General features: G+C 40.2%; 1 protein-coding gene across 2 annotated transcripts in view; it reads left to right on the top strand.

Annotated features, from left to right (window-relative positions):
* Nucleotides 1-1,500: 1,500 nt before the first annotated feature.
* The window catches only part of LOC147317141 (tetratricopeptide repeat protein 28-like), a 197,895-nt gene continuing 173,614 nt past the window's right edge, over nt 1,501-25,781 (top strand). For both annotated transcript variants that reach the window (XM_086313820.1, XM_086313821.1), the window contains exons 1-2: nt 1,501-1,897; nt 4,401-4,697. In XM_086313820.1, coding sequence (XP_086169946.1) covers nt 1,868-1,897; nt 4,401-4,697 — 327 coding nt within the window. In that variant the 5' untranslated portion in view covers nt 1,501-1,867. The remainder of the gene's footprint in view (nt 1,898-4,400; nt 4,698-25,781) is intronic.

The following is a 25,781-nucleotide window of genomic DNA, read 5'->3' on the forward strand; positions in this document are numbered from 1 at the left end:
TGTAATACCATCTGAAAAGGATTTTGAATGACAGTGGCTTCATTTTTCAACATGACTGATGCCAAACACACTGCCAGTGTAGTAAAAACAGCATGAAGAACTATTTTAGATTACTCAAGCTTGTCTAAGAGAGTTATGTTAGAGAATAAATGTGGGCATACCAAATATTGATTACCAAGTGCGCTACAATTGTAAAAAGTCTCTTTATACCTTATATACTGCATCTCCATGTCTTTTTTTCAATGTTTCAATAAATCGCTCCATTTATTTCCTATTTTCTTAGCAAACGATAAAGAAATGGGTAGCTCAACACTTTTTCACCTTACTGCAACTTTTAATTTATACTCAAAACTGAGCAAGATTCAAACTCCAAGCTTTTAAGAAATCAAGAATGCAAAAATGTTTAGTTAGGACAACACAGCAATGGCAGTTTTTACAACAGCTAACACGAATATTTCTTTTTGAGTGAAAAGGATTAAAAACTTTTTAAAGGCCTAAAGCTTCTCTGTGAAGGATTGTTACACCATCTGTTGGTGAGGAATTGCACATAATGAATTAATTACTTAAAAGTCCTATTTTAGTTTCAGTCTTTATGAGAATATATCTAAGCCACAGATCTGATTGGAAAAAAAAGAATCTAAAAAGTAGCCTTCGTGATGCGATTGTTAAGTTAATTTGCTCATGTGAAGAGTGCAACGTCAAAGCTTTATATTTATTTCCTCATAGTCCACACTAATAAGTGAAAATTTACCCATATGTTCATATAATAATTTCAAGCCCTAGATTTAAAAATGTAACATAATATCTCAATGCTACACTGCACTGATACTAAAACAAGTATTAGAAAAATGTGTTACAACTTCATCTGCAAGGCTTTTGGATTCATGCATCCAATAAACAAAAATCGATATTTGATGATTGCAAACAAAAACTGTGTGAACTTCATCATCAACGCCATCTCTGGAAAACAGGGAATAATATTGTTACACAGGTAAACCCAGCTTCGCCACCTGATTGTGTCTGACCTGATATAGGGGTGTTGCTTTTAAAATGACTAGCTACAGCTGTATTATTGAGTGTTAAGAAACATTTTTATTTGTGGTTATAGTTTATTGAGTTGTGACTGAGTGGGTTCAGATACAGGGTTATAGGGGTTAACCTAGGTAGGCCTCGCATGCAGTAATGGTTATATTTTTGTTGGCTTTTTAATGGCATTATCTGATCAGCGCCTCACTGTCTATTATTACATTATTTACATGTCAGCATAACCTCAACAGTCAAATGGCAAATAAACAGTTCAAACCGATTTCCCAATCCACGTGGCCCTACACGGAAGTCCCAACAATATGACCTGAAGGGAGTGCCTCTGGTGACTGCACAAGGTGAATGCATATTTACCCTCCCCGGTCTACAGCAGAACTTTACCGGCCTCACCAAAAAAAAAAAAAAAAAAAAAACCCGACACATTTGATTTTAGTTCTACTATGTAAATGCCCCCCTAAAAATGTCCCAAGTAACACATTATTATCTGGATTTTTCTTCCCCCGTCTCCTGCAGATCTCCCTGCCTCTCTGTGCGCAGCAGCGCTCAGAAAATCCGCTATGGCAACAGGGGAAAAAAAGACAAGAAAAAAAAAAAGAAAAAAGGAAAAGATTTGACAACATGGCGCACTTTCCTTGAGAAAAAAAGTTTCTCCTGAACAGCCACACAGCTTCGTTTTTCAGCCTTTCCTCGCACTTTGTCAACTCTTTCGCTGCAACGTGGACTTTTTTGGCGACGCTTGGAAGAGTTCTCGTTGCGTAAACAGTCACAAAGTCAACAAAGAGTGTGATGGGATGAGAGCGATAACCCGTCGCAGGCAAACGGGATGGAGAAGCAAGCGACTCTGAAAGAAAAGGTAAATTATATGTATTAAAAAAAAAACCTAAAACGACTCTTTCGTAGGCTGTCATGCCAGCTGTCATTTTCCAACTTGTTGGTATTTTATTGCCCCCGGATTACTTTTTTACTCCGCGTCCTGGACAGGAAATACCAAATGACCATTCTGTGAAAACCTCGTAAAAGACCTCTATCGATTTTCCAGTCATGCATACAGCACTGTTCTGCACACTGGATGTGTGGGCTGTCCCAGTGCACATAATAACCAGCGTAAATCTGATTTGAATATCGCTCGATTCCAACATTAACTTGGAGCACATTTATTTAGTTTTTGCACGAACAGAAGACTTTACAGTGGCAGAGAGTTTCTGTGTATTAACGAGAGCAAATCCACACAGTTCCTCCAGGAGAACTGTGACCATCCTGCAGTCTGGACTACATTACAGTAGGAGAGATAAGTTGCTTTCCCTATCTCTGTCTCCTTATGATTACGTTGTTAGGGTGTCCTCTGTATTGATGTAGGCTTTCATTATCTCTCACTCTCCACCCTTCCTGCCCAGTGCTGCCCACATGCAGTGGGCAGCCCCCCCTCTGTATGTTGTAGCAGATTAGACAGCAGAGAGCGGACTTTTCTGTCAAAACCTGCATTCTCTTGGGCCTTGGAAGCACTAATCCATAATAGATGCCTCTCCTGCCTCTCCTTTGGGAGCAAACCTTTGAATGTCAGGCTTGGCGATAGTGTTGGTTGTGTTGCAGATGTCACAAACTCAGCCTGTTTGTGTGTTTCTGAAAGGTGAGCTATGGTTTATATGTATTTATATACACACACACAAAAAGAAAGACAAAGAAGAAGAAAAAATCTTTAAAAACCTCCAGAGGTTTACCGTACACGGATTTATCAAACCTCAGGTGCTGAATTTGCTCTTAGAGGTGCAATAGAAAAACGAGATGCCCCCCCCACACACACACATATAAAACCATGATCTTTTCTCTGTTGTCATGTGATACAAAAGGTTATTTAACGGTTGTCATAGAAGCACTCTTTTTTTTCTGCTGCTTCTACTCCCTGGGCCTCTGGAAGTAATTACCAAGCCAGCCCTATCCCAGAATTCAGTCCGAGGAGGTGTGGTGAGAAAGAGGTATAATGGAAGCAAGTCCAAAAGCCAGGCAGCCCGAGATGAATTTCATGATTCAGTAATACTCAGCCAGCCGTCCCTGTTAAACGGACACGACGCTCTCCTACTTACTGTAATCAATCAGATGCTTACCGGTTTGTTGCAGTTAGTAAGATCTGAGTCAGTACAGTTGGTCTTCCTGCTGTTTTAGTGCAAGAGTGGAAAATAAAGAGGGACAGGGAGAAAGCCTTGCACTAACACATATATTATATTTGCTGTGGTAGGAAATTTTGCAGTGCAGTGAAGACGTCTTTATTAGGCTGAACGTCACAGTGATGTTGTTCTTTAAACCGCTATGTGTAACGCTGTAATAAAAAAGTGTGAAAGAAGAACAGCTGTGGACTCTGGGAAGTTGAAGATAAAAGGTTACTTGGTAATGAGCGACATCATGACAAACTGTGCTTTCATTTAAAGTTAACACATGTGCAGAAATAATTAAAGTTTGCAGCTAAAGACAGAAAATGTTGTCTGCAATGGTTTTGCACAGCTCTGATTGTTTTATACAACCTTTATTTAAACTGTAAAAACAACAGATGCCTTATAAAGTGTTTTACTTTGGCCCTCATGCTGTGTCAACTTTTGACTTGAGTCATATTGCAGCAACACATCTGCAAGAGTTGAAGCTGCACTATTTACATACTACCAGGATCACAACCTCGCAACACATGACACAGCAGGAAGAATCACAGACAGCAGTTTCTCCAGAGGCCATATCGCTAAGCTAGCATGCACAAAAATGAGGCTCCGAGCCTCACTTGCAATTCAGCTGGCAGTAATGTTCTAAATTGCACCCGTGTCCTGATGTGACACGTCAAAATATCTGCCGTGAAAAGGGCTTATTGAGCTCAAATACCACAGCACATGCATTTTATTTTGGCACACAGGAGTTTGGCATAGACTCTGGGTCATGCACTCTTTCAAAAACACCCTGCTTCATATTCATTTCATTCATTAACGGTCCCTTGTGCTTCAGGTGCATGTTCTCAGTGCTGCAGTGGTAGCAGTGGGCAGCAGACATTTTTGGCATGTTGCAGAAGCAAAAGCACAGGTGTAATTGATCACAATAAAAATGACTGTGTTCCATTTAAATGAGCCACTTCCAAGGTCCTTTTAGTGTGCGTGTTGGCTCACTGTCGTGGCCTTGCAGGACACTTAATGGAACTGAGCCATCATTAATGAAATTTGCTTCACTTGTGTTTTTCCGACTATGACAGCTTAAAATATCGGCCTTGGAAAAACACTCACCGAGGTCTCTGCTTAATGGAATTCCTCTTGGTTAAGTGTTGTGGGTTTTTTTTCAGTCAGACTGATCAAAGCTCTCCGGCTGCTCCCTGTCCTTTTCTCCAGTTTTCAATCTTCGGTTCTCGGACAGCGGGCAGACCTATCCGGTGCGTTGGAGACGACGGGGCCAGGTACGGTCTGAGCAAAGCTGAGTTCATGGAGAAAGTGCAGCAGAGCAATGAGGCGTGTCAGCGAGGTGACTTTCAGGCAGCCGTTCATTTGTACAGTGATGCACTGCAGGTCGACTCACAGAACTGCATCCTGTACAGTAACCGTTCAGCGGCTTTTCTCAAATTGGGCCAACACCAAGCAGCTCTGGAAGATGCTGAGAAAGCTTGTGAGCTTAATCCCAAGTGGCCAAAGGTAAGTGCACCTCAACAGCCTAAAAAGCTGTGGATTCTCAGAACGAGGGGCTTTTTAAATTTTATTTATTGCAAAATAAAACAACATAAGAAGTGAACTAAACAACTGTTCACGCTACATCTCCCATTTTATGTTTTTTAATAGAAATCATTGACTAGCGCACAAATAGAGTGTCATCGCCACGAATGTCAAAGGTTAAATCTAAACTGGGTTATCTAAGCGGCACAGATTGAAATGTGTCACGTGCCAAATGTGCTTCTTAAAAAACATCTTTTTATAAAAACTGCTGGCAGCAGAGGCAGCTTTTTCAGCGCAGCTGGTAATGAAGTAGCCACATAGTTATATTTTCATTGCATTGCTGTCTTTGCTCACATAAATGAGATCATTTATCTTTAGTTTAAAGTGTATCAAATCCCCATCACGTTTCCACTCCTTCAGTTTCAACCTTGTGGCTTCTGATCAATACAAACTTTTCTGGGGTCTTGTCTTTGATCTTGTCCAAGCCACGTGGACTAACCTGCGATAGATTTCACATTACTCAGCCACAGAGATCACTAGCAGACCAATTCCTCTCAGTGATAGAAATGCATCGATTTCGTGATTTAGCACGCAGAGATACTTTTGTCTCTCCACCGAGAGATTGATGATAATGTGGTAGAGTGGTATTGATGATAATTTGTCGCTACCAATGATGCATCAGCGGCCACCTCTTCTTTGATCTGAGGTTGTGCGTCTTCGTTTGCTCAGGTAGGTTTCCTCCTCTGTGAAAGTGTGTCATTGCAGTGAGAGCTGACACTGTCACTTCTTATTATGTCGGTAACGTGTGCGTCCTGTCCCATTGTCTGTGGACTTTGAGTACAGCCTTAAACACACCTATTGTTTACTGTAGCTTTTTGTACTTCTGTTGTTGTGATCGTGTGCTCCGGCTAGTCCGATATATTTCACTTGATATTATAAATTTCTGTAACAGTAGTCTTGACTTTATGGTGTCACTTTTCTCTCTTGCATCTCGTACAGTGGGAGAAATTTCACAGAACCTCTGAGGCCTTTGAGACCAAACTATAATTGAAAATCACTGCCAAAATCGTTCGCCTCCTTTTTACACGCTATCCAAGTACAATGAACTCTTTGTGGTCTGACTTGGGGGATGGTTCGCTTAATCTGTGTAGCTCTGCTCAGCCTGGATTTACTGCCATTTGACAGTTTTCACTCTCGTGCCCGGGCTTCTGTTCATCGTGATGTTGATGTATAATTTGACCCCTGTGTCTTAGTTTGCAACAGGAAACAAAGGGATTTATGTCAATGTATTAAAAATTACACAATATTGCTTTGCAGAAATTAAATCTCTCGACTCACCACTAGGGGGCAGTCTCGTCAAACCGGAATAGATTTTCAAGGGGTTTTTTTTATGTGCAGAACAAAACAGCAGCCACTTTAATTTCCTTGATGCTTTTTTTCTGTCCTCTGAATTAGTGTGTTTAATAAAAGATTAAGGTAGAGCATTTGTGAAAGCAAACTTTCCTGCATGAAAAATGTATAGGTTGATGTTTTGATACATTAAAAAAGAATTTAGCCTCTTTTACTCACGTTTTTTTAATCCACTCTGCTGATTATGAATGAATAGTTGTACAAATTACAACTCATGATTCAAAGAAAAGATTCGTAATATCTGCCTTGACACTCATGGTGTTGGCCTCTGGGAAAGAAGGGCTTGGTGGAGTGCAGTCTATCTGCTGTGGCTCGATGTTTGATGAAAGAACAGGGATTAAATCACAGGAGTGTGCTGGCATTCAGATCCTGTGTGAGTACATAATATCATCAATCATACCTCCCTATGACTGCACTTCTGCACTGGCCCATCAAACGGTGACAGGCGTGGTTTTGCTGCCCCGAGCCCCGCGCTGCAGCCCACCCTCCTGAAGCCCACAGCCAGCCTGTGAAGGAGCTCCCTGTCTAATCTGTCAGCTTTCCTTGCTGTAACTGCCAGAAAACACATTCTGAAAGAAGAAAGAAAATGTGGGGTTTAATGGCCCAAGACAGCTTTAGGCCCTTTGTACCTCTCCCTCTTACTGAATATAAAAAGCTTAAATGAGAACAAAATAGGGTGCCATTTCGTAGACACGGGGCTCACGCGTTGTGTCTGCGCACATTTTTAATCTGCAGCCAGTGATGGAGGGAAACTGCGGCGTACAATGGCGTGTCTTTTGCTGTGCATTATTGATATGGAAGAACAAAGGGAATGATAGTCTTGCAAACTTTTTGATCGACACGCCGAGTGTGTGGCATCACCGTAAGATGGCAAACCTTTCGGCATCTGCTCGCAGTGAGCGTTTTGTGATCCTTTTCTGCGCCTCAAGTGTCTTTTCGCGACTGAGAGGACAATGCTCTTTTCTAGATGGAAATCCGTTGCTGCTCTTCTCCTCCATCTGCTCTCCCCCTCTCAGCACTGCTGTTCCAGTGACATGTTAAACAAACAGGCCTTTCTGTCATCACTCCTATTCTCCTACTTGAGCGCTGACAGGAGAGTTCCTGGGGACCCAGAAGACAACTGGCACCGAAGTATCAGGGGAAACATCTCTATCATTTGCATATCTTCTGATTACAGGTTATGATGGCACTTGTCATGGGTATTCCGTCTCTTCAAATCTTTATTGCCAAAGTTGCAGATTACACCCACTCATAATGGTGGTGAAAAACCATCAAGCCTCATTTTTCACACAAGGCTGCCACACTTCTTCTTTTTTTTTTTTTTAAACACATTTATTTCAATCCATTTTTCTTCTTCAGCAGCTTAAAATGTCCATTTATGTCCCAATAGAGAGGCCTTGGGTTTAACTGAGACAATGAGTGTTTGCAATGGAAAAGGTCATGGTGTGTGGAGTGCTGAAAGGGGACTTTAATTACAGCAGCACCATATCCAGTAAATGCGTAAGGAGTGGATGCTGACACCCTGATGGAGCATAAAGCTTCTGTTTCCTGCGGCGTTGGGTGATGACACGGGAGTTTGCTGTCACAGGAAGAAAGGCATTGTGTGTGTGCGTATGATTTGAAGACCTCATCTTTTGCCACTCTCAGCGGTGCTCTACTTTTCATGTGGATGAAAACCACTGGGGTGTAATGCTTCCCTGTTGGTATGACTGTCCGTTAAAGCAGCTCTCATCTAATCTCGGTGTGTGTACAGAATAAAGAAACTAGCTTTTGATATCACGGGGAGAGTTGTCACAGCTCTCGTGCTTTTCTTTGTGCTTTCATTCACACCACCTGTAATGTGGATTTAATTGCATCTTGGTTACTGGTTCTGTTATTTTCATGCTGATTAATGGACTAAAGCTTCTGTAAGCTGGCAAAAGTCTTTTGAAATAATGTGTGAGTCTATGTTTGAAGAGCAGAGAAGGTTTTTGTCATAGTGCAGGAAGATTACAATATGGTATGCGTGGATTCATTAAAGAAACTCAGTTTGTCTACATTTGAATGCCGTTCTGCTCAGTAGCCTTTTTGGGGTCTCACTGGCTGGATGACTCAATCAGTCAGTTTGCGTGTTATCCACACTGAATTATGTCAACAAGGAGTTTTTGGATGGCCTTCTGGTTTCAGTGGAAATGACTGGTTTGTCAGCACTATCATAATGTTGGTGATTGTGGCTTTGAGTGACATTTCTCTGCTGTCGAATGGCTCTGCATGAGATTTGGCACTGCCCTCTGTAGGATGGAATATAATATTTTTGGTGACTTTTTCCTTAGCTGTAAATGCTTATTTGGTTAAAGCATTTAGGTTCATGGATACATGCCTTAAAAAAAGTTAATGATACACCATCAGCTCAGGATCAGTTGCCGATTTATTGGCCAGGCATCGGAACCCGCCTTGTTTTGACTGATAAGATGAGATTCGCTCATGCCAGTGGCCGGTGTTTATCTGTTGTGCCACATCAATTTTGGACTTGTTAAATGTTCAAAGACTGTGTGAAGAAGAGCTGAAAGTCGTTAAAGCTGTTCAATTATTTTCTATGATGGAGCTTCTCTGGCGCAAACAGGGAAATAAACAACAAGAACATCATAAACAAAACTGGCATCTTTGGCTGCGTGTATCTGTATGGATTCTTAGTTATTAAAACATGGACAAACAAGCATGGAAATGCAGTATATAAGAGAAAAACAGACTTGGTGCAATTATAAAGACCTTGAAAATCTGTATTTGCTATGACCACCTTTATTCTTCAACACAGCCTGAAGTCTCTTAGGCAAACTTTTGTGTTATTTGTCTTGTAGTCATCTCCAGGCTTCTTGAAGGACACTGAATGTAAGTTTTGGGCTCTTTGAGAACCATCTTGGTGCAAAATAGTATTTATTCCTGTCAAACTGTGTTATCTTTGGCTTTTTTCAAAGATTCAACAAATAAAAATATGAACAAACGATGTTTTTTTGCAACATGCTGCTAGTAACAAAATGCCCAAAGATTCAAATTAAAATTGATCCTTTGCTAAGTTGCTGTTGTTGTTGTTGTTATGTGTAAACACAACACTTTTCACCCCCTGAGTTAGATGCATTTTTAATGCTTAAATGATTCATAAACAACGACAAAAACATGCCTCTGATAAGGGTCGGCTACAGGGACTGAACCGAAAATGAGTCAATATGTAAAGAAGCCAACGTCCCGAGAAAAGATGAAAGATCTTTAGAAAGCCCGAAGAATAAAATCATAGAAAAGTCGGGCTCCTTGGAATCAAAATATAAAGAAATGAGGGTTCACTCAAGACCTTTGATCAATACTTTAAAATATCAAAAACCTAAAAATGCAATTAGGATATGCCGTTATTTTAAGATAATTAATATAAGTGTATTGCACAGGTGAGTTTGCTCATATACTGTACTGGATCACCCCACAAACTGCCTGCAAAATGTAAGTAGAAGAATGAAATGTAAAAATAAATGCTAAATGCTGATCTTCACTCGGATGCCACGCTGTGTGTGAATTAATATTAATAATATCCTTTGATGCATATTTATGGTTAGCGTGAGCTGGTTTGATTTGAAGAAACAGAGGACATCAACCTGCATACCTTCCCAAAGTTATGAATAAATAATTATACGATATGAATGCCTCTAGTTAGTCCTGAGAATACCAGTAGACAGCAGAGACTCATTATACTGTGCACCATGTTGTCAGATTATTGAGTTATAGAGAAACATGGGGCAGATGATCTCATCTAAAGCAGCATATCTGTTAGAAGATCCCGCTGCAGTGACGAGGCACACTTCATGATTGTAACTGTTTGATTTAATTAGTGCGAATTTTCAGAGGTTGCAGAAAGAGCTCCGACATTTATAATTGAATACGGGGTAAGAATGAAGGAGGAATTTCATATCTACTGAAAAGTCAGGAAAAATGTCCAAAAATGTTAGAAAAAGTTCGAATGAGCGTGTTAGAGGTTTTATGACTTCATGCCACTGTTGTGTTGTTGTTTTTTTTTGTTTTTTTTTTTGGAATAGGCGTTGGTAATCTTCAATTGTATCACAGTATGCGCAATTTCCCCGCTGCCTCTCATCATCAGGAGGTGCAATCAGGTTACAAAAAAGGGAAAAAGAGAAATCTTCCAGCCAGCTTCCTCTCTCCCACTCTTATTTTCCACTTACCATGGAGAGAGTAGCGCTATGAACCACTAATAAGAGGGTTCCGTTTCGCTTCTACCCAGCCGAGGGTTGACCTAATGAACAAATCAAATGAATGGCATATAATTATAGGCCAGGGAGGCCGGGACGGACAGAGGGTTGGCGCTAGTGGGCACAAACCTGAAATTATTTGTCTGGAAAATCTGTGAAATAAGCGGGAGCAGTTAAATTCTGACTTTTTCCTTTAGAAGGCCGCTGCGGCTAAGCAGTACAGCACATATGCACCGTGATGGAGGGAAAGTGACCACACACACAAACACACACACACATGTCGGCTGTTTTAATTTCAGCAGCACGTCCTTGGCAGCTGTGTCATTCTTTACGCAGATGAGCTGGAACTTGTACTTACTTACTTGTGTTGCTCCCTCTTACGTGGTATCCACAACACTGTTGCTTCATTGCTACTCATTTTACAAAAAGATGCTTCTTTCTCAAGTCAGCCCATCTTCTTTCCCATGAGCTACTATTTAGTAAGTATGCAACAAAATTTGCTTGAGCTACGACATTGTTATGAATCTGATGGATGCTACTTGCATCCCAAATCTCATTCTCCTCTTTCAGGCTGACAACTCGCTCAAAATTGAACGCATAAACATCGAGCACATCCTGTTAGAACCAGCTCACATCCTCCGTCTGCAGCTTTGTCACGACACGTAAATTAGATCTGTAATATGAGTGATAGAAGATATATCCAGGCTTGCTCATATGCTTATTTGATAGTTGATGTTCTGTTTAGCAGCTTTTTCCTCCCCCCCCCCCCCCCCCCCCCTTTTTTTTTTTTAAATTTACAGTTTGTCAGAGTCTTTCCAAATCCTGCTTAGCTGGGTTGCCGTGATGGTGGCCAAGTGGTTTTCCTCTCTGCCACCCAGGCTCCACACCAAATTGTAGTGTTTAGTAAAATTTAATCTGCTTTAAAGAAACACCAGCTGTTTAAAAAAAAAAAAAGGAGGAAATTTAGCATATCTCGTGTGTGTTCTTTATACTAACCACAGGATCTGTACACTATATATCATTATCGCTGGAACTTGCAAAGTTCACAAAGGCAGGCTTTTAGTTTTCAGTGGAGCTTTTCAGGGTGATGTAATTTAGTTTGATATGTGGGTGATGATGACCTCCCTCTCACCCCACAGCTGCCTGTCTCCACACTGTCCAGGGGGCAGAGATGAGTCAGAGCTGGGAGCTGATTTCACTCTGATGATAATCTGCCGGGCCCTATCGACACACCATCAGCACCTACTAACTGCTTTACAGAAATGTCATTTTCACAAATTTCGAGTGTACTCTCTGTGGGTTTTATTCTTTTGGATTTGCTCAGAGCTTTTAATTCAACTCAGTTTTATTTATATAACAGAAATTCACAACAATAGTTGCCTCAGTATGGTTTATATTGTAAAGTAAAGACCCTACAATGTCAGGAAAAACACCCCAATAAATGCATGACCTCCTTTTTCATTTTCAGCATCACTCTGAGACAGGATGTTCCTAATTTTAGAGCTATTGGGTAAATGAATGAAAGGAGTCCTACATATCATGTGCATGCTGAAGGACATATCCTAATCAAGAATGAGTCAAAGATTCCTCACAGTTTTACTGGAGACCTAGGTAGTGCCATTTAAATACATTTCTAGGACTGTAACCTCAGTTTTGACTGGATTTAGAGGTAAATTATAGGTAATCCAGGTCTTTACAACACATGCCTGCAGTTTTAATTAACTCATCTTGCTTAATAAATAAATAAAGCTGGGTGTCATCTGCATAGTAATGGAAATGTATGCAGTGTTTTCTAATAATAATTCCTAAGGGAAGCTTGTATAATGTATAATGTATAATGTCCCAGCACAGAACCCTGTGGAACGCCATAACTAACTTTAGTGTGTGAAGAAGACTCCCCATTTACATGAACAATATGAACAACAGCATCCTCTAACCTCTGTAATAAAATACTGCGGTCGACAGTATTTAATGCTGCACTGAGGTCTAGCAACACAAGAAGAAGGATGAGTCCACCGTTTGAGGCCTTAAGCAGATCATTTGTAACCTTTCCTTACACTGTTTTTGTACTGCGATGAGCTCTGAAATCTTCAAATAAACGATGCCTCCTCAGATGATCAGTTAGCTGCTTTACTGCTACTCTTTCAAGAATTCTTGAGATAAAAGGAAGGTTAGAAATTATTCAATGATTAGTTAATACAGCTGGATCAAGTAAGACCGTTTAAAGTAATGGTTTAATTCCAGCCACCTTTGATACACAGCTTTATACAGGACTTCATTTTTATAGAGTAATGAACATTTTTTCCAGGCCAAAGGAAGCTCTTCTAAATGAGTGCAATGCCATTTCCTCTTCAGCCTACGTGTTATCTTCTTTAAGATGCTCATTTATACTATTGAGTCAAGCACGGCTGATTTGTCTTGTTTCTTTAGAAGGCCACAGAGTCGTACGCAGTGAGGATGTAACACTATGAAGAAAATAATCGACCTCTGTGGGAGTAGAATTCATGTAGCTGGTCTTCTCTTTGCTGGCCACAGTGTGTGTTTTAGTTTAACAAAAATCTTTCTTTGTCGTTAACCATTTTGCAGATAAGCTATTTGAAAATTAAAAGCAGCGGTTTCTTTGTCCCAAAGGAAATACAGCATGTCAGCCTAGGTAAGCTCCTCAAATAAGAAACTTTCAATCATGTTAAAGATTTTCTGCGCCCTCAGAATGCTTTTTCACCTCCGAATGCACAAATTGATTACCAGCTTAATAGCTTTTCGCCTGCTATTACATGGGAAGAAATGTCAAAAGAGCCAGAGAAAACCAGCTCGTTGCCATGCTCGTGGCATACCAGTCTGCACCTGATAGTGGATCAGCTTTACAACACTGAGGAAATGAGAAAAACAATTGCACCCTGCTCCTGGCGCACAACCCCTAGGGTTGCACGGATGCTCTTTTTTTTTTCTCGCAGGGATTCGTCTCATAAGCAGCTGCATATTGTAGTACGCTGGCCCCTCCTACTTGGAAGCTAAGCAAGGCTCAGGCCTCAAGACCTGGATGTCTCCAGAATTAGCTCAGCCTGTCTCTGCTGCAGGGAGGAAGCGCTCCCATTGGGGAAATGGGGTAGAGCAGAGAGCAACCTGCAAGCAACCCATTACACCGCATAAGCATGGCAAGATGAATAGCAGAGCTGAGAGGCTTCCTGGTCCTCTTGCCTTCACTTCTGAACTTTAGGTGACTGAAACACTCGTTTTTTTTCTCTTGTGTCAGATCCAGCAGAAAAAAGAAGAAAAAAAACCGTCTTTCTGCTCATGCATAACATCACTAAAGCATTGTGTTATAGTACACTGCCTGGGTTTGGGTTGTACTTACATCCTAGTGGAAACTAATCCTCGTCTAGCCTGCGGTCTGTTTCATGGAGCACCTTTTCGTGATGTAACGTCCTTCCATGAGTCATACGCCCTGTTTCCTCCCAGTGAAATAAATGGGCAGGGATAAAGGTGCCACTAATGTTGTTCTCAGGTGGCAGACTGGCCTTTTTGGAAAGACGTACTGCAGTGGTGTGAGAAAGTCAGCACCAAAATAGTGCTTACATGAAAGTAATGAATCATGTGTACATTTAGGTGTGTGTCAGACTTGTCCTGAAAGACTTCTCTGTTCAGTTTATTGCAGAAACTTTGCCATTATCCAGTTAGCTTGCTGTTTCTTATTCTAATAAGAAACGGAACACTTTAGGAACACTTTAATGTAATATAATGTTTCTTTTTTTATATACCTGTAATTACAAAAACCATAGGGAATTGCATTATTGTTTACACTTGCTGAAATAAGGCACCCAAATGCATTCTGAATATTATTTGAGAAATGCTCCACTCAAATTGTATCTCCCACTCACCCCTGCGGGCTTAAAAGATGTCTGTAAATAGTTCCCAGTTTTCTCACTGATGGATAACAGCGACTGGCGAACAGCAGCCGGGGAGGCGATGCTTTTACGAGATGAGCGTCTCTCCTCGGCGTTTCTATCGGTCACAACTGCAAAAGGCATCTTTATATTAAGTGGGAGAGTTAAAAATAAAAAAAGGCATCCCTCCTCGTTATTGCAAATAGGAACAGGCAGCATTACTCTGCACAATACAGCGCTGTAAAATGCCAGCTAATACAAAAGCAATATGTCTCTTCACATCTGTCACCGTTTCATTAAGAAGCAATCACTTAATGTATCGCTAAAAAACAAAGTCCTATTTGTTTGCATTGCTCATCTGGAACTGCGACATGAAATCTAATCAGCCTTCAGTTTAAGTATGACCTAATGTTGCCCATTAAGAGTTGCGTGGTCACAATTTTTCTGCAATTACTGACTTAACTGGCATGTTGTTTATGATTAATGACAGATAATTTCTAATAAACAATGAAAGTTTGGAACAAAGAGTTCAGCAGGCACAAGATTATGTTAACCTGCTTCCGCGGTGATCGCAGATTTTGCCACGAGACGGTAGGCGCGACTGTTTAATATTCAAATCCAGCCCAATGAAAGATGAAGCTTCTTTTTCTGTCCAAATATCTTGGCGTGTAATGGCCTTCAGCCTAATTCGTTCATCTAAAGTGCTCCTTCTAGATCTCAGGGCTTGCTTTTAGGCAGCTAAATTACTCATTTGTGCCAGGTTATTGCAATTAGCCGTTTGAGTGTGTGCACTGTTGTGTCTTATCTAGATACCCTCTAATTCATTCTACTCATAATGAGTTTGACAGGGAAACAACAACAGCAGCGGCGAAAAAATGGAAACGTCTGGGGAGAAGTATTAGCTAAAAAGAGGAAACATGGAGTGCAGTTGGTGTATTTCTGTGTACAAATCTGACAAGTGACTCCTGTGTAAAAGCCATAATTTTAGTATTCAACCAGAGGCTTTGTTTAAAGAAAAAGGCACACGTGTTGCTGTTTCGCTGTCTGGAAAAATATCAGTCTTTGTTCAGAAGTGAAACGTCTTTGGCGCTGATGCTGATGCTGCACTGTTTTTCTTTCAATCTGACGGCATCTGCTTGTGCCGACTTCATATCCTAGTGTAATCTTACCAGGTCAGACCTATAACATTTCCGTAGTATTTTCAAAATGGCACAAGTCAGCCATCACATTAATGGATAAGCATGCTTAAAAATGGGCTGCGCATGTCTCGTCTGCAGCTTGAGTTGGTCAGCTTGCTGTACTTTAACGCGTATTGTTCTGGTTAATGAATGGTAATAAAAAGTGTTTCCAACTCATTTTTTAGTGTTTGTCTGAGGTCTCTGACGAATCTCACAGACGTCTCAAAGCTGTTCCTTTTATCAGTCATATGTTCGAGTTTTTTCTGTATACAAGACAAAATGTTAATGTGATATTTATTATTCACAGTCTTTAAGGGAATTGTTGTTTATTCTTCCCTCATTAGCTTGTTTACAGGTTTTTCCAGAACCTTTTCCTCTTAGTTTAAGGTGCGTTATATCTGCAGGATAACACATGCATTAACACATGCCACTTTGATAAATGATCCCTGACATGGCGACAGCATTGATCGGGATCTAAGAGCAGACAATACTGTGTTATTCACTTCAGACCGGGGAGCTGTCATACACACTCACAGCTTATAATGTCCCATGTTTCAAGGATGTCACACACTGTGGGGGATAAACTTGTAGCAGTCATGGCTTTTCTCTCTTCTCTAATCATGGAGGTTGATATCCGAGCATTGTGGTGGTTGGATCGCCAACATTTCACCTGAGTGTACTTTAGACCACTCATACTGTATATGAACCAGTGACAATTCTAGAAGAGTGAAGGGCATGGATGGAGATATTTGATCCTGTGGAATGACCAAACACCTGATGTTTCTAAGTCCGCACTGAATCCTGTCTGCAGCTTACAGCATCCACTGAATACCAACAGTGCGATGCATTGTGTACTTGGTTGCAATAACCCAACCTGATGTTATGATTCTGACAATACTTGCTGCCAGAACCACATGATGTCTGCTGCATTCATCTGCCACGAGTCTTTTTCCCACAAAGAAAATGTTTTGCAGGGTCTCATATTCTGCTCTTTTCATTGTACATCTTTGAGATTGCTGCTTTCAGCAGAGCACCAAGCTCTACAATCTTTGCAGTCCTCAAACCCTGCCCTCCTCAGATCCACAATCATGCCTTTTGCATAGTCTGTAAGATCATGTTTGAAGCCCTTTTTTGTTAACCCATTCAAATGCAAAAACAAGCGCTGAATTGGAGTTGCTGTTGTATGCACCTGTTTACGTAGTGATACATATGCAAATGGGAAGTACCACTTACGCTGCAGAAACAAGCTTTTGTTGATCATTTGAGCGTAGAGATATGTATTTGCATGAAACAAAGTCTGTCACAGAGGCAACGCAAAAGGAATGAGACTTGTCTAGATTAGACAATACACACACAGTGAGTTAGAGTTGATTTGTTAATTAATGTATCAGTTAACTGCAAGTCAAAATTTATTTCTGGTTTGTTTATTTATCGATCTGTTTATCAGTCAGTCATGTTACAACACTTCTCTTGTTGCAGGAACTGAAATAAATGATGGCTTTGCCATTTTCTGCTAGTTAAACAAGCAAGTTCAACAAATCCAGATGCTAGCTTTGGAGAACATTTGTTTTATGTGTAGCCGGCATCAAGAAAGATGCAGAAACAGCTAAAGCAAGCTCTCATTTGAGCTTTTTATTGGAGTTTATTGGATGGTTAGACTACTGAGTCACAACACTTCCTTAACCATAATGAATGCATCCAAGCCTCATCACTAATGACTGGTTAGTCGCCATGCGCAACCAAATATAGACTTCTGTCAGCCATTTCATTTGGTCTGGTTGGCTCTGTTGGCAGTTTTTTTTTCTTTGTTTCAAAAAAATCCTCTGCCTCAGATGTTGGTGTGTTAAGTAAAATGCTAAAAGGCAACCCTTAATGGCAAAATCCATATTCCCATTAAACAGGAGGGCAGCTCTGAAGCATTCTCCTGCTCATCCTGGCCATTCCCTGGGTGTTCAGATAGGGGGAAAAAAATGGCTCTGTTAGAGGTAAATAAAGAGCCGGTTATGATTAACACTGAAAATTACCTTGTAAAAATAAGGTAAGTATGAGTTCACATAAAGATATTTGTATATCACTTTATATGATGGTATTTAAAGCTAGATGAATCATTTGTATCCATTCATTTATCCAGCTGTTCATTTTCTTAACCATTTAGTTTAAACTCACTTTTTGGAGTTAAAAAGTTGCACCTGCGTGTGTGCAAAGACATAATAACAGATTGTGTTAAAGCTTCTCCTGTCAAACTCATCACACAGAAAGCTTATGTTATGAATGTAATGAAAGGTTAAGCATCACTACCAAGGGAGTACCACTGAATTACCTGCATTCATCTAGCAGCTATTATGCTACCCCCGCTGGGAACCGTTGGAGCAGGTGGTGATTCAGCAACAAACAATAGATTGTCAGTCAGTAAATGTGATGTTAAACTGATGTTACTGTACTTAAAAAACATGTAGTTTCAAAGAAACCATTTTCCAAAGAAAAGCGGAGGACGATCATGTCCACCCAAAGCAGCAGCGCATCATTCATGTGACCCTCCACCCTAAATTTAATCAAAATTGCACCCAGTCTTTCCCAAACTTTATTATTATGATTATTATTATTGGTTTATTGAGGCTGTAAGCATGTGAGTACTTCAGTCCTGTGCCATCCTCTCCAAAACTCCTATTATTCGCAAGTTTACTGTCTTACATGAAAGACTGCAGGAAAGAATGTGTCAGGTTAACCTTGGAGAATTGCTACCATGATAATTCTGGTCTGCACAGCTCCAGCATGTCTGTTTATTATTGATTAATGCTACCTAATTAGCGCTTGGCACCTAGCTATGTTGGTTAAATGATGTAAGTTTGTGAAAGCCAATCTGAAAGCTGTAAAAACAATATTATTAAAGAAACATGATTCGCTTGTTCGAGACTTTGTAGCTGCAAAGACCTCCGCACAGATATAATTAGAGCGGTACATTTCTCTGTAGTTACTTAAATGGTATGATCAATCAGATGCTTTGAACGCTGGCTGTTGGTGTCCTCCAGTTAATGAAGCTCACTGGAAATAGGTGCAGCCAATGAGGTCTTTGCAACATAGTGTTTTCTCCATTTTACGCCAGACGAGGGGCCAATCAGTCACTTTAATTGTGACGCGTTTTTAGTTCTCTTCTGTCCTCCATTCGTCTTTTGACCAAAATAGCTTTGCGAATGTGAAAACAGGAATTTTACATGTGACTGTTTCGTCAGCTTTTGCATTTTTCTGCCACGCAGCAACGTCACCGCTCTCATTGTGCTAAACATTGTGAACTTCTCTTTGATAAAATACAGTGCGGAGGCTGTTGAATCAGCCATGAAATTCTCTCTTCTGTTGTGTCAAAGTGTGTGTGTGTGTGTGTGTGTGTGAAGCGACCCATTGGAAATGAGGTCAGAACCTTCAGAGTGCACACGGTCCTTGGGAAACTCGTGTCTAACAATGAGCTGAAAACAGGAAACTGATGGGGAAGTTTGTCAACAAAGCTCGGAAATGACCTCTTTTCTCTGTGTCATGGTCGCATTTGTAGCTGCAAAAGTCAAAACACTCAGAGGAAGTTTTTACTTTTTACTCGATAACGTGGAGAAATGTAAACACAGAATATAATGCTTCAAGTACCAGAATTTAACATCACACGAGAGACCAAGAAGAGAGCGTTACAGCGCTCACATCTGTTAGTCGTGTCTGCCAGCGGTGATGCATGAGCCATTATGAAGACTCATAATAAGCAACGCTTATGTTCAGTGAGCGCACCACAATGTAAATGTACTATATTTATCCCATGTTATCGTGGCCTGTGCCCAGCCTTTCCAGAATTTGCTTACAGATACACATGCACATAATTAAATATACATGTAAAGACGATAAGGATATTTCTAATTACTTCCACAGTTTTCATTCATCATAAATAGAATAAATTACTCATTTAGACTCGGCATCGGGATGTTTTATTTATGATGCAGTCTCCTTTCGATTTCATCTGCGTGCTTCGTGTAATTGCATATTTGCACCACCACGGCTCGCTTTCCCCGAGCAACACTTATAGCACAGCACATCCATTCAGTGCCACGTGGGATTTCACTATTTCAAAGTCTGTCATTAAACACTATTACACCATTTGGGTTTGTTTGTGGAAACATTTCATTTTTAATTTCAGGCAAACTGGGTCAACAAATGGTTGGGATGTGTTCATTTATCATGCCTTCATAACTTGGTGTCTTATTTTTTTCAAAGACTCCGTTAGCTAACGTCACAGCAGTCATCTAATGTCTCTGGAGTCCACACCTGATGTTTAGTGGATTACAGGTTACATGGTTAACATTAGTTACATTAGTTTAAATTGGGTTACCTGCATTAATATAGGAAGTATACGAGTGTGTTCACTTCATATCTGTCTATCCAGCTAGCTGTTTATACACACAGTTACTCACTATGCAGTTAGTAGTCACCACTAACATCAGAGTGATATTCATTTCACATAGCTGAGCAACATCAGCATCAGGAGATTTCCAACAGCGACATAAGCAGCACTCCTAGTTCGTGGAGGGCTAAATGCATTTAAACCCACAGGGCTTCTACATCATTCAGTGTTAAACAGTGCTTTTGTTTTCGTTTTTTTGACATGGCTTTTGTGGAAATTGCTCATTCCAAAGAAGGAAAAACCATCAATTAACAAATCCTAGTTCTGGAAAGTATTAATCTACAGTAATGTCCAAAAGTCCTAAGCCACCCCTCATTCTTTTACATTTTGCTTGGAAAATGGGCAATAGGAGGATAATTTGCATAATTCTAACATGCTTAAAAGTCAATATTTGTTATGACCACTTTTATTCTTCAGCACAGCTCGAACTCTTTCAGTAAAGAGTCATAATTTTAAGTAATCTTCAGAAGTAGTTTCTTGAAGGACATTCAAAACTTCTTCTTTAGATGGTGGTTGTTTTTGCCTGCAGCTCTGGGGAAGCCAATCCATGAATCGTAATGTTTTATTGTGAGTTTTTCTACCCAGCTATGATTTAGTACATTAGCAGTGTGTTTGGGAAGACAGTCATACTGAAACATGGAGGTGCTTTCCAGGTGATAATGCATAGTGGATCAAAATCTGACTGTACTTTTCTGCGTTCATAATTATATCAATTTTTGACAAGATCTTTAATGCATGCAGTCAAATGCAGTCCCAAACCATGACAGAGCCTCCATAGTGATGTACAGATGGCTGCAGACACTCACTGTTGTACCCCTCTCCTCTGTACACATTCAGATACTGTTAATCAGCTGTACATCTTTTTTGTTTTTTTAGCCCTACTGCCACTTTCTAATTTCCAGTTTCCTCAATTTTTTTAAGGACACAGTGCACACGTGCTGAGATAAGAAAAGGTTTTGGGTAATAGCTTTTAGGGAATCCTCTCGTTGGTGCCAAAATGCTATATTATGCCTGTCAAACTGTGCTATCTTTGGCTTTTTTCAAACATTCAACTATAAAAATGGGAACCAATCTGTGTTTTGTAGCTTACTAATAGTAAAAAGCAGAAGCAAAATACAAAGAAATGAAGGGTGACTGAGGACCTTTTCGCAGTACTATAAATTATTCTCAGATACAACCCAAATATAAATGATATTGGCAATCCCCAAATTAATCAAGTCACGTACATTGCTCCTTATCTTAGAGATGTCGACGTGTGCAATTACCGAGCCTGTGTTCAGGAGTGCAAAATGTGCAAAATGCTATTATTTAAAAAAGCTCCTGTCATAAAGTCAGACATGCATAGTTTAGGAACTGTTTGATGGTTTGATCAGTTTGCCATACCTCAGTGTCCATCCTTTTCTTCATGATGAGGTCAAATTACTCTGTATTAATGTGCCTGCACTTCCCTTTGAGTATTTTCTGTCTTTGTTTTTTATCGTCTGTGTTGCAGAGTAGTTTTATGACTAATCTGTCTGAGACTGCTTTCATCAAAGCCTCCTTTATCCTTCTTGCCAGTCCCAATTTATTTCTTATTATTTCATGTACTTTTACGTGTGACATCCCAATTTCCACCTTTTCCTCAGGGACACCATCAATAATCACATTACTCCTCTGAGATTGATTTTTCAAATAGTCCCCCTTTTCCTCTATCCTTTAAAGTGTCTCAACCGATTTTGCCATTTTCCTACAAGTGGTTTCGCATTTATTTATTTTTATTCTTACAAGACACTTTGTCCCAACTTTCCAATTTTTCATGAGAAACTATACTGGTCTAGAGTTCCTGTTTCTCTTTAAGTGCATTTTCCACTCTACATGCACTCTTTGAGCTATTTCCAACATAATATTTGCTGCCTTTCTTTGCTGATCAAGCTGCACTCTGTAAAAATCCTTTTCATCAGTTGAAAAGCAGAAATTGTTGCTGGCTGTTCCTCTGAATATTTCTGTACTAGGTAGCATGTCGTTATTGAAACACTAAATAACAAGCCTGAAACTAGAAACCGTGAAGCATATGCTGCTATATTACAACAATGGTGGTGTTTAAGTGTAAGAAAATATATTTTATGAATTAGGTCCATAATTTGTTGCCTCTGTACACCACCATGGAAAGTCAATATGCAATTGGAGTGCAAAAAATGTATTAACCGTTTAAGAATTATAGCCAGTTTTATAGTTCGTTTAACAAATGGCATATAAAGTATATTCAAAGTGCTCAATTTGTATTTTAAAGCGTTTTACTGTAATTTGAAATATGAGGTCCAAACAGATGTCAGTGCATCTTAACTGTTACTTCAGAAAAACAACATCATAGGTAAAGAGGAAGGTGAGTCATTATCAGGGTATACAGTACAATCAAGAGATGCCTTCATGAATGGAAACACAGAGGGTTTACAACAAGGTACGAACCACCGCTTACACTTGAGACATGGAAGGCCAGATTAGTCTTCTTCAGAACAGATTGAGCTTCAGCTAATCTGCTCAGATTCAGCCCAAAGCTGTAAAACAGATCAGCCAAAGAATACTGCAGAAAAGTAACTCAAGGGTTTCTCAAGGCAGTGAAATAAGATGTTCTTCAAAAGTCAGTCAGTTGCTATTAAACCAATAGAGCATACTTTTTAGATATTAAATAGAAAACTGAATACAGAAGCACCCACACAAGCAGTAACTGAAGGCAGCTGCAGTAAAGGACCAATCAGAGCTTTTCAACTGAGGGAACAGTGTCATGGTCCTGGGCCAGGTTGGCCCAGCATTCTTAGTATTCGTGTGTTTTGTATTTTGTTCTTTATTTATGCCTTGGTTCCTCGGTTGTTCTGTTAAGATGTTCCTTATTTGATTACCCCTGTGTGCCCCTCTGTGTATCTGTGAGCCCTCCTTTCCCCTCGTGTTTTATTCCATGTTTTCCCCAGCCCGTTGTCTGTGCTCTCTCTCCTCCTGTCTGTACTTCCTGTTTTACTTTGACAGTCTGTCGTCAGTATGCGTCATGTTGTGTTCACTCCTGCCCTGTCTCGTTATGATTATCCATGTCAGCTGTGTTCCCCGTGTGCTCCCACTTTCCTCGTTAACCTTCTGTGTATTTATGTCTGCGTCTCCCTCAGCTCTGTGTCGCGTTCTCCCTCATGACTATGTGCCCCTCCGTGTGTTTCCTCATGAGTCAGTGCCTTTACAACTTCTCAGTGTAGTTTCATGTTAATTTGTATCGCCTTTGTTTTCCGTCAGCAATAAAGCTGTATTTTGAGTTGAGTCCTGTTTCCCGTGAGTTTGGTCCGATTCCTGCCTGCACACAGCCTAAACATGACAAACACAGCATGCGGTGATGTCAGTGGGTTCTGGGCTAAAGGCACTTATTGATCCCAAAGGATTTTCATTCAAGTATTAAAACCAGTCCTTATATTTAAAATGATGTTAGTCTGTTCAGTTTATTTCAAGTCTTTAAAAAATTGGGTACTGTGTATAAAAATGTCCATATGTTTGTTAAACTTCTTGAGTTAAAGCTAACCCTGTATGTACACCATGTCCTCTTATGCATTTTCAGTGTAGCTTCTTTTTTTCTACATTAAACTGTGTGTGTGTGTGTGTGTGTGTGTGTGTGTGTGTGTGTGTGTGTGTGTGTGTGTGTGTGTGCTGTGTGCGCGCGCTGTGGGCTGTCAGGGTAGTGGAAAATAAAGTAATTCTTCCGTGAGTCCTTGGCTCTGTTGATTTTAAAGCAAAGCATAATTAAAAACAATATGTACAGTATGTGATGGTGCTGCGTTTCAGGGGAATTAAATTCTCTTTTGCCTGACATGTTTAATTAATAAATAGGCACGTTTCGCTAATTAAAGGCTGATGGCTTTGCAGAGGTCAACACAACCCTGACAGCTGGACTCTACAAGTCATAAACGTAGGGAACTACTGTTCACTGGATATTATGGATTTATATATTCCAAAATATTTATCCTTGGGATTTTTATAACACTATGATTTTGATTGAATTATGTCTTATAATGGTTGGACTCATAGAGTATTAATATGTATCAAAAAAGGTTTTGCCTATGTGCCCTCCATCCTGTAGACAAGACAGAGCATTTCAAGGCTTAAACACTTACACACACACACACAATAATTCCCTAGAGGTCATGTTGAGAGTGTGTCCCCTTTCATTTGATTGCCATTCACTCCACAAAGAACTCTGACAGGAAGTGTTAATGTACTGGGAGAATTCCCTGGGCTTCCTACAACTGTGAACGTCTACATTACAAGAACGACCGTATTCTGGATTTGAAACATTGAATCTGTTTGGATGTTTCTCCATCTCAGGATTCTGTGGAGTTTTTTTGGCATATTTAACCAACAGTATTTTCAGGGCTGCTTGTCAGGATAGAGCATTGTGAATGTCTTTGTGATAGTTTGATAGAAAATTGATGCTGTAATTGCATTTTAGTGCTTTGCTGCAGCTAAAGATGCCCAGTTTGCTGCCAATTCTTTCAGTAACAGGGATAAAGGCTGCCGTTGCATTCCTCTCATTCCAATCATTGTTTATCTACTCCCTTGATGAATTGTAACTCATCGTTTGATTGCTCTGCCGTTTCTCATCTTTATCTCTTCTGCTCGGTTATGGTCAATACCCTGGACCATTTGGTGCCATTTCACAGAGATGGTTCCAGCATGACAGGCGAAATGTAATCTGTGTGTGTGTGTGTGTGTGTGTGTGTGTGTGTGTGTGTGTGTGTGTGTGTGTGTGTGTGTGTACGAATGCTGAGCAGACATGGCAGTAACAAACTGAGTTTCAAGTTCAATCCAATAAATTTTTTATTTGTTTTGTGGTGGTGGAAGAAGGGTGGGGGATGGACGGAGAATTCGATTCAACTTTTATTTTTATAATCACAATAGTCATTTAAAGGCACTTTATATTGAAAGGTAAAGACCCTATAACAAAGACAAACCTAACAATCCCCTAGGAGCAGCCATCTGGCAACTGCGGTGAGAAAAATCTCCTTTTTTAAAAGGAAGATACCTCAGGCAAGGTGACTATCCGCAGAGACCAGTTGGGGAGGTGAGGAAACCTTGTTAATTTCTGTTAACAAACGCGGTGAACATGACAAACATTATAAACTTTTTTGAGCACATTTCATTGCTAGTGTTGTAGCTCAAAGCATCGCTGAGTATAAGTGTATGCTTAGTTTAGCCTCACAGATTCTTGAAGGGCATCCGCATAGGAAGTGAATATCAGCAATAGAGCGACAGGAGACCATGAAATGACCATGAAATCAGTGATTTGTAGCGATGACAAGCACAATAACTGTTATTGACATGAATGGGAATTGTTCCGAGTTTAACTTTTCTCAACTTTGAGGTGAGCTCTGAGGATGCTGCTGCTCAACTGTCACTTTATGGGGGTGGAAAACACATTAGAGGGGTTTTCTATGCAATCACAGCATGGAACGTTCACTAGCAACAAGCCACCAGCTACAAAGTGATGGGTGACGACCGCATTGGTTCATACGTGGACGGACTTTACACTTGTATTCTGTGTCGTATATTTCAAAGCCTCATCAAAGCAACACCTTTATGTGACATGGGCATTTTAGATATTTGAGATCTGCTCATCCTTTTTTAATATTTATGTCACTGTGATGTTACTGCTTTGGGCCAAATTTCTGACTAAGTCACAAATTGTATTTGTGATGTTCTTTAGAGCAATGTGGGAAATGTCAAAAAACCCAAAAAAGCATAAAATTTAAAATGTTGAAATGAGCCCTGATTAAATAATCACCACCTGTCAATGTGTGATCCTCAATATTTGGGACTGGTTCTGGTTGAGGGGATAATGTAATCAACTTAATGCTGCATTATGAAGCACTGGCTTAATGTCGGCTGGTTAGACATGAGCTTGCAGAAAGTCAGCGGGTCAC

This window comes from Aulonocara sp. 'chitande type north' Nkhata Bay, linkage group LG12 (assembly GCF_057382095.1).
Source record: "Aulonocara sp. 'chitande type north' Nkhata Bay isolate Kocher_YH1m ecotype deep benthic linkage group LG12, A_spYH_male_GT1.1, whole genome shotgun sequence".
Classification (NCBI taxonomy): domain Eukaryota; kingdom Metazoa; phylum Chordata; class Actinopteri; order Cichliformes; family Cichlidae; genus Aulonocara; species Aulonocara sp. 'chitande type north' Nkhata Bay.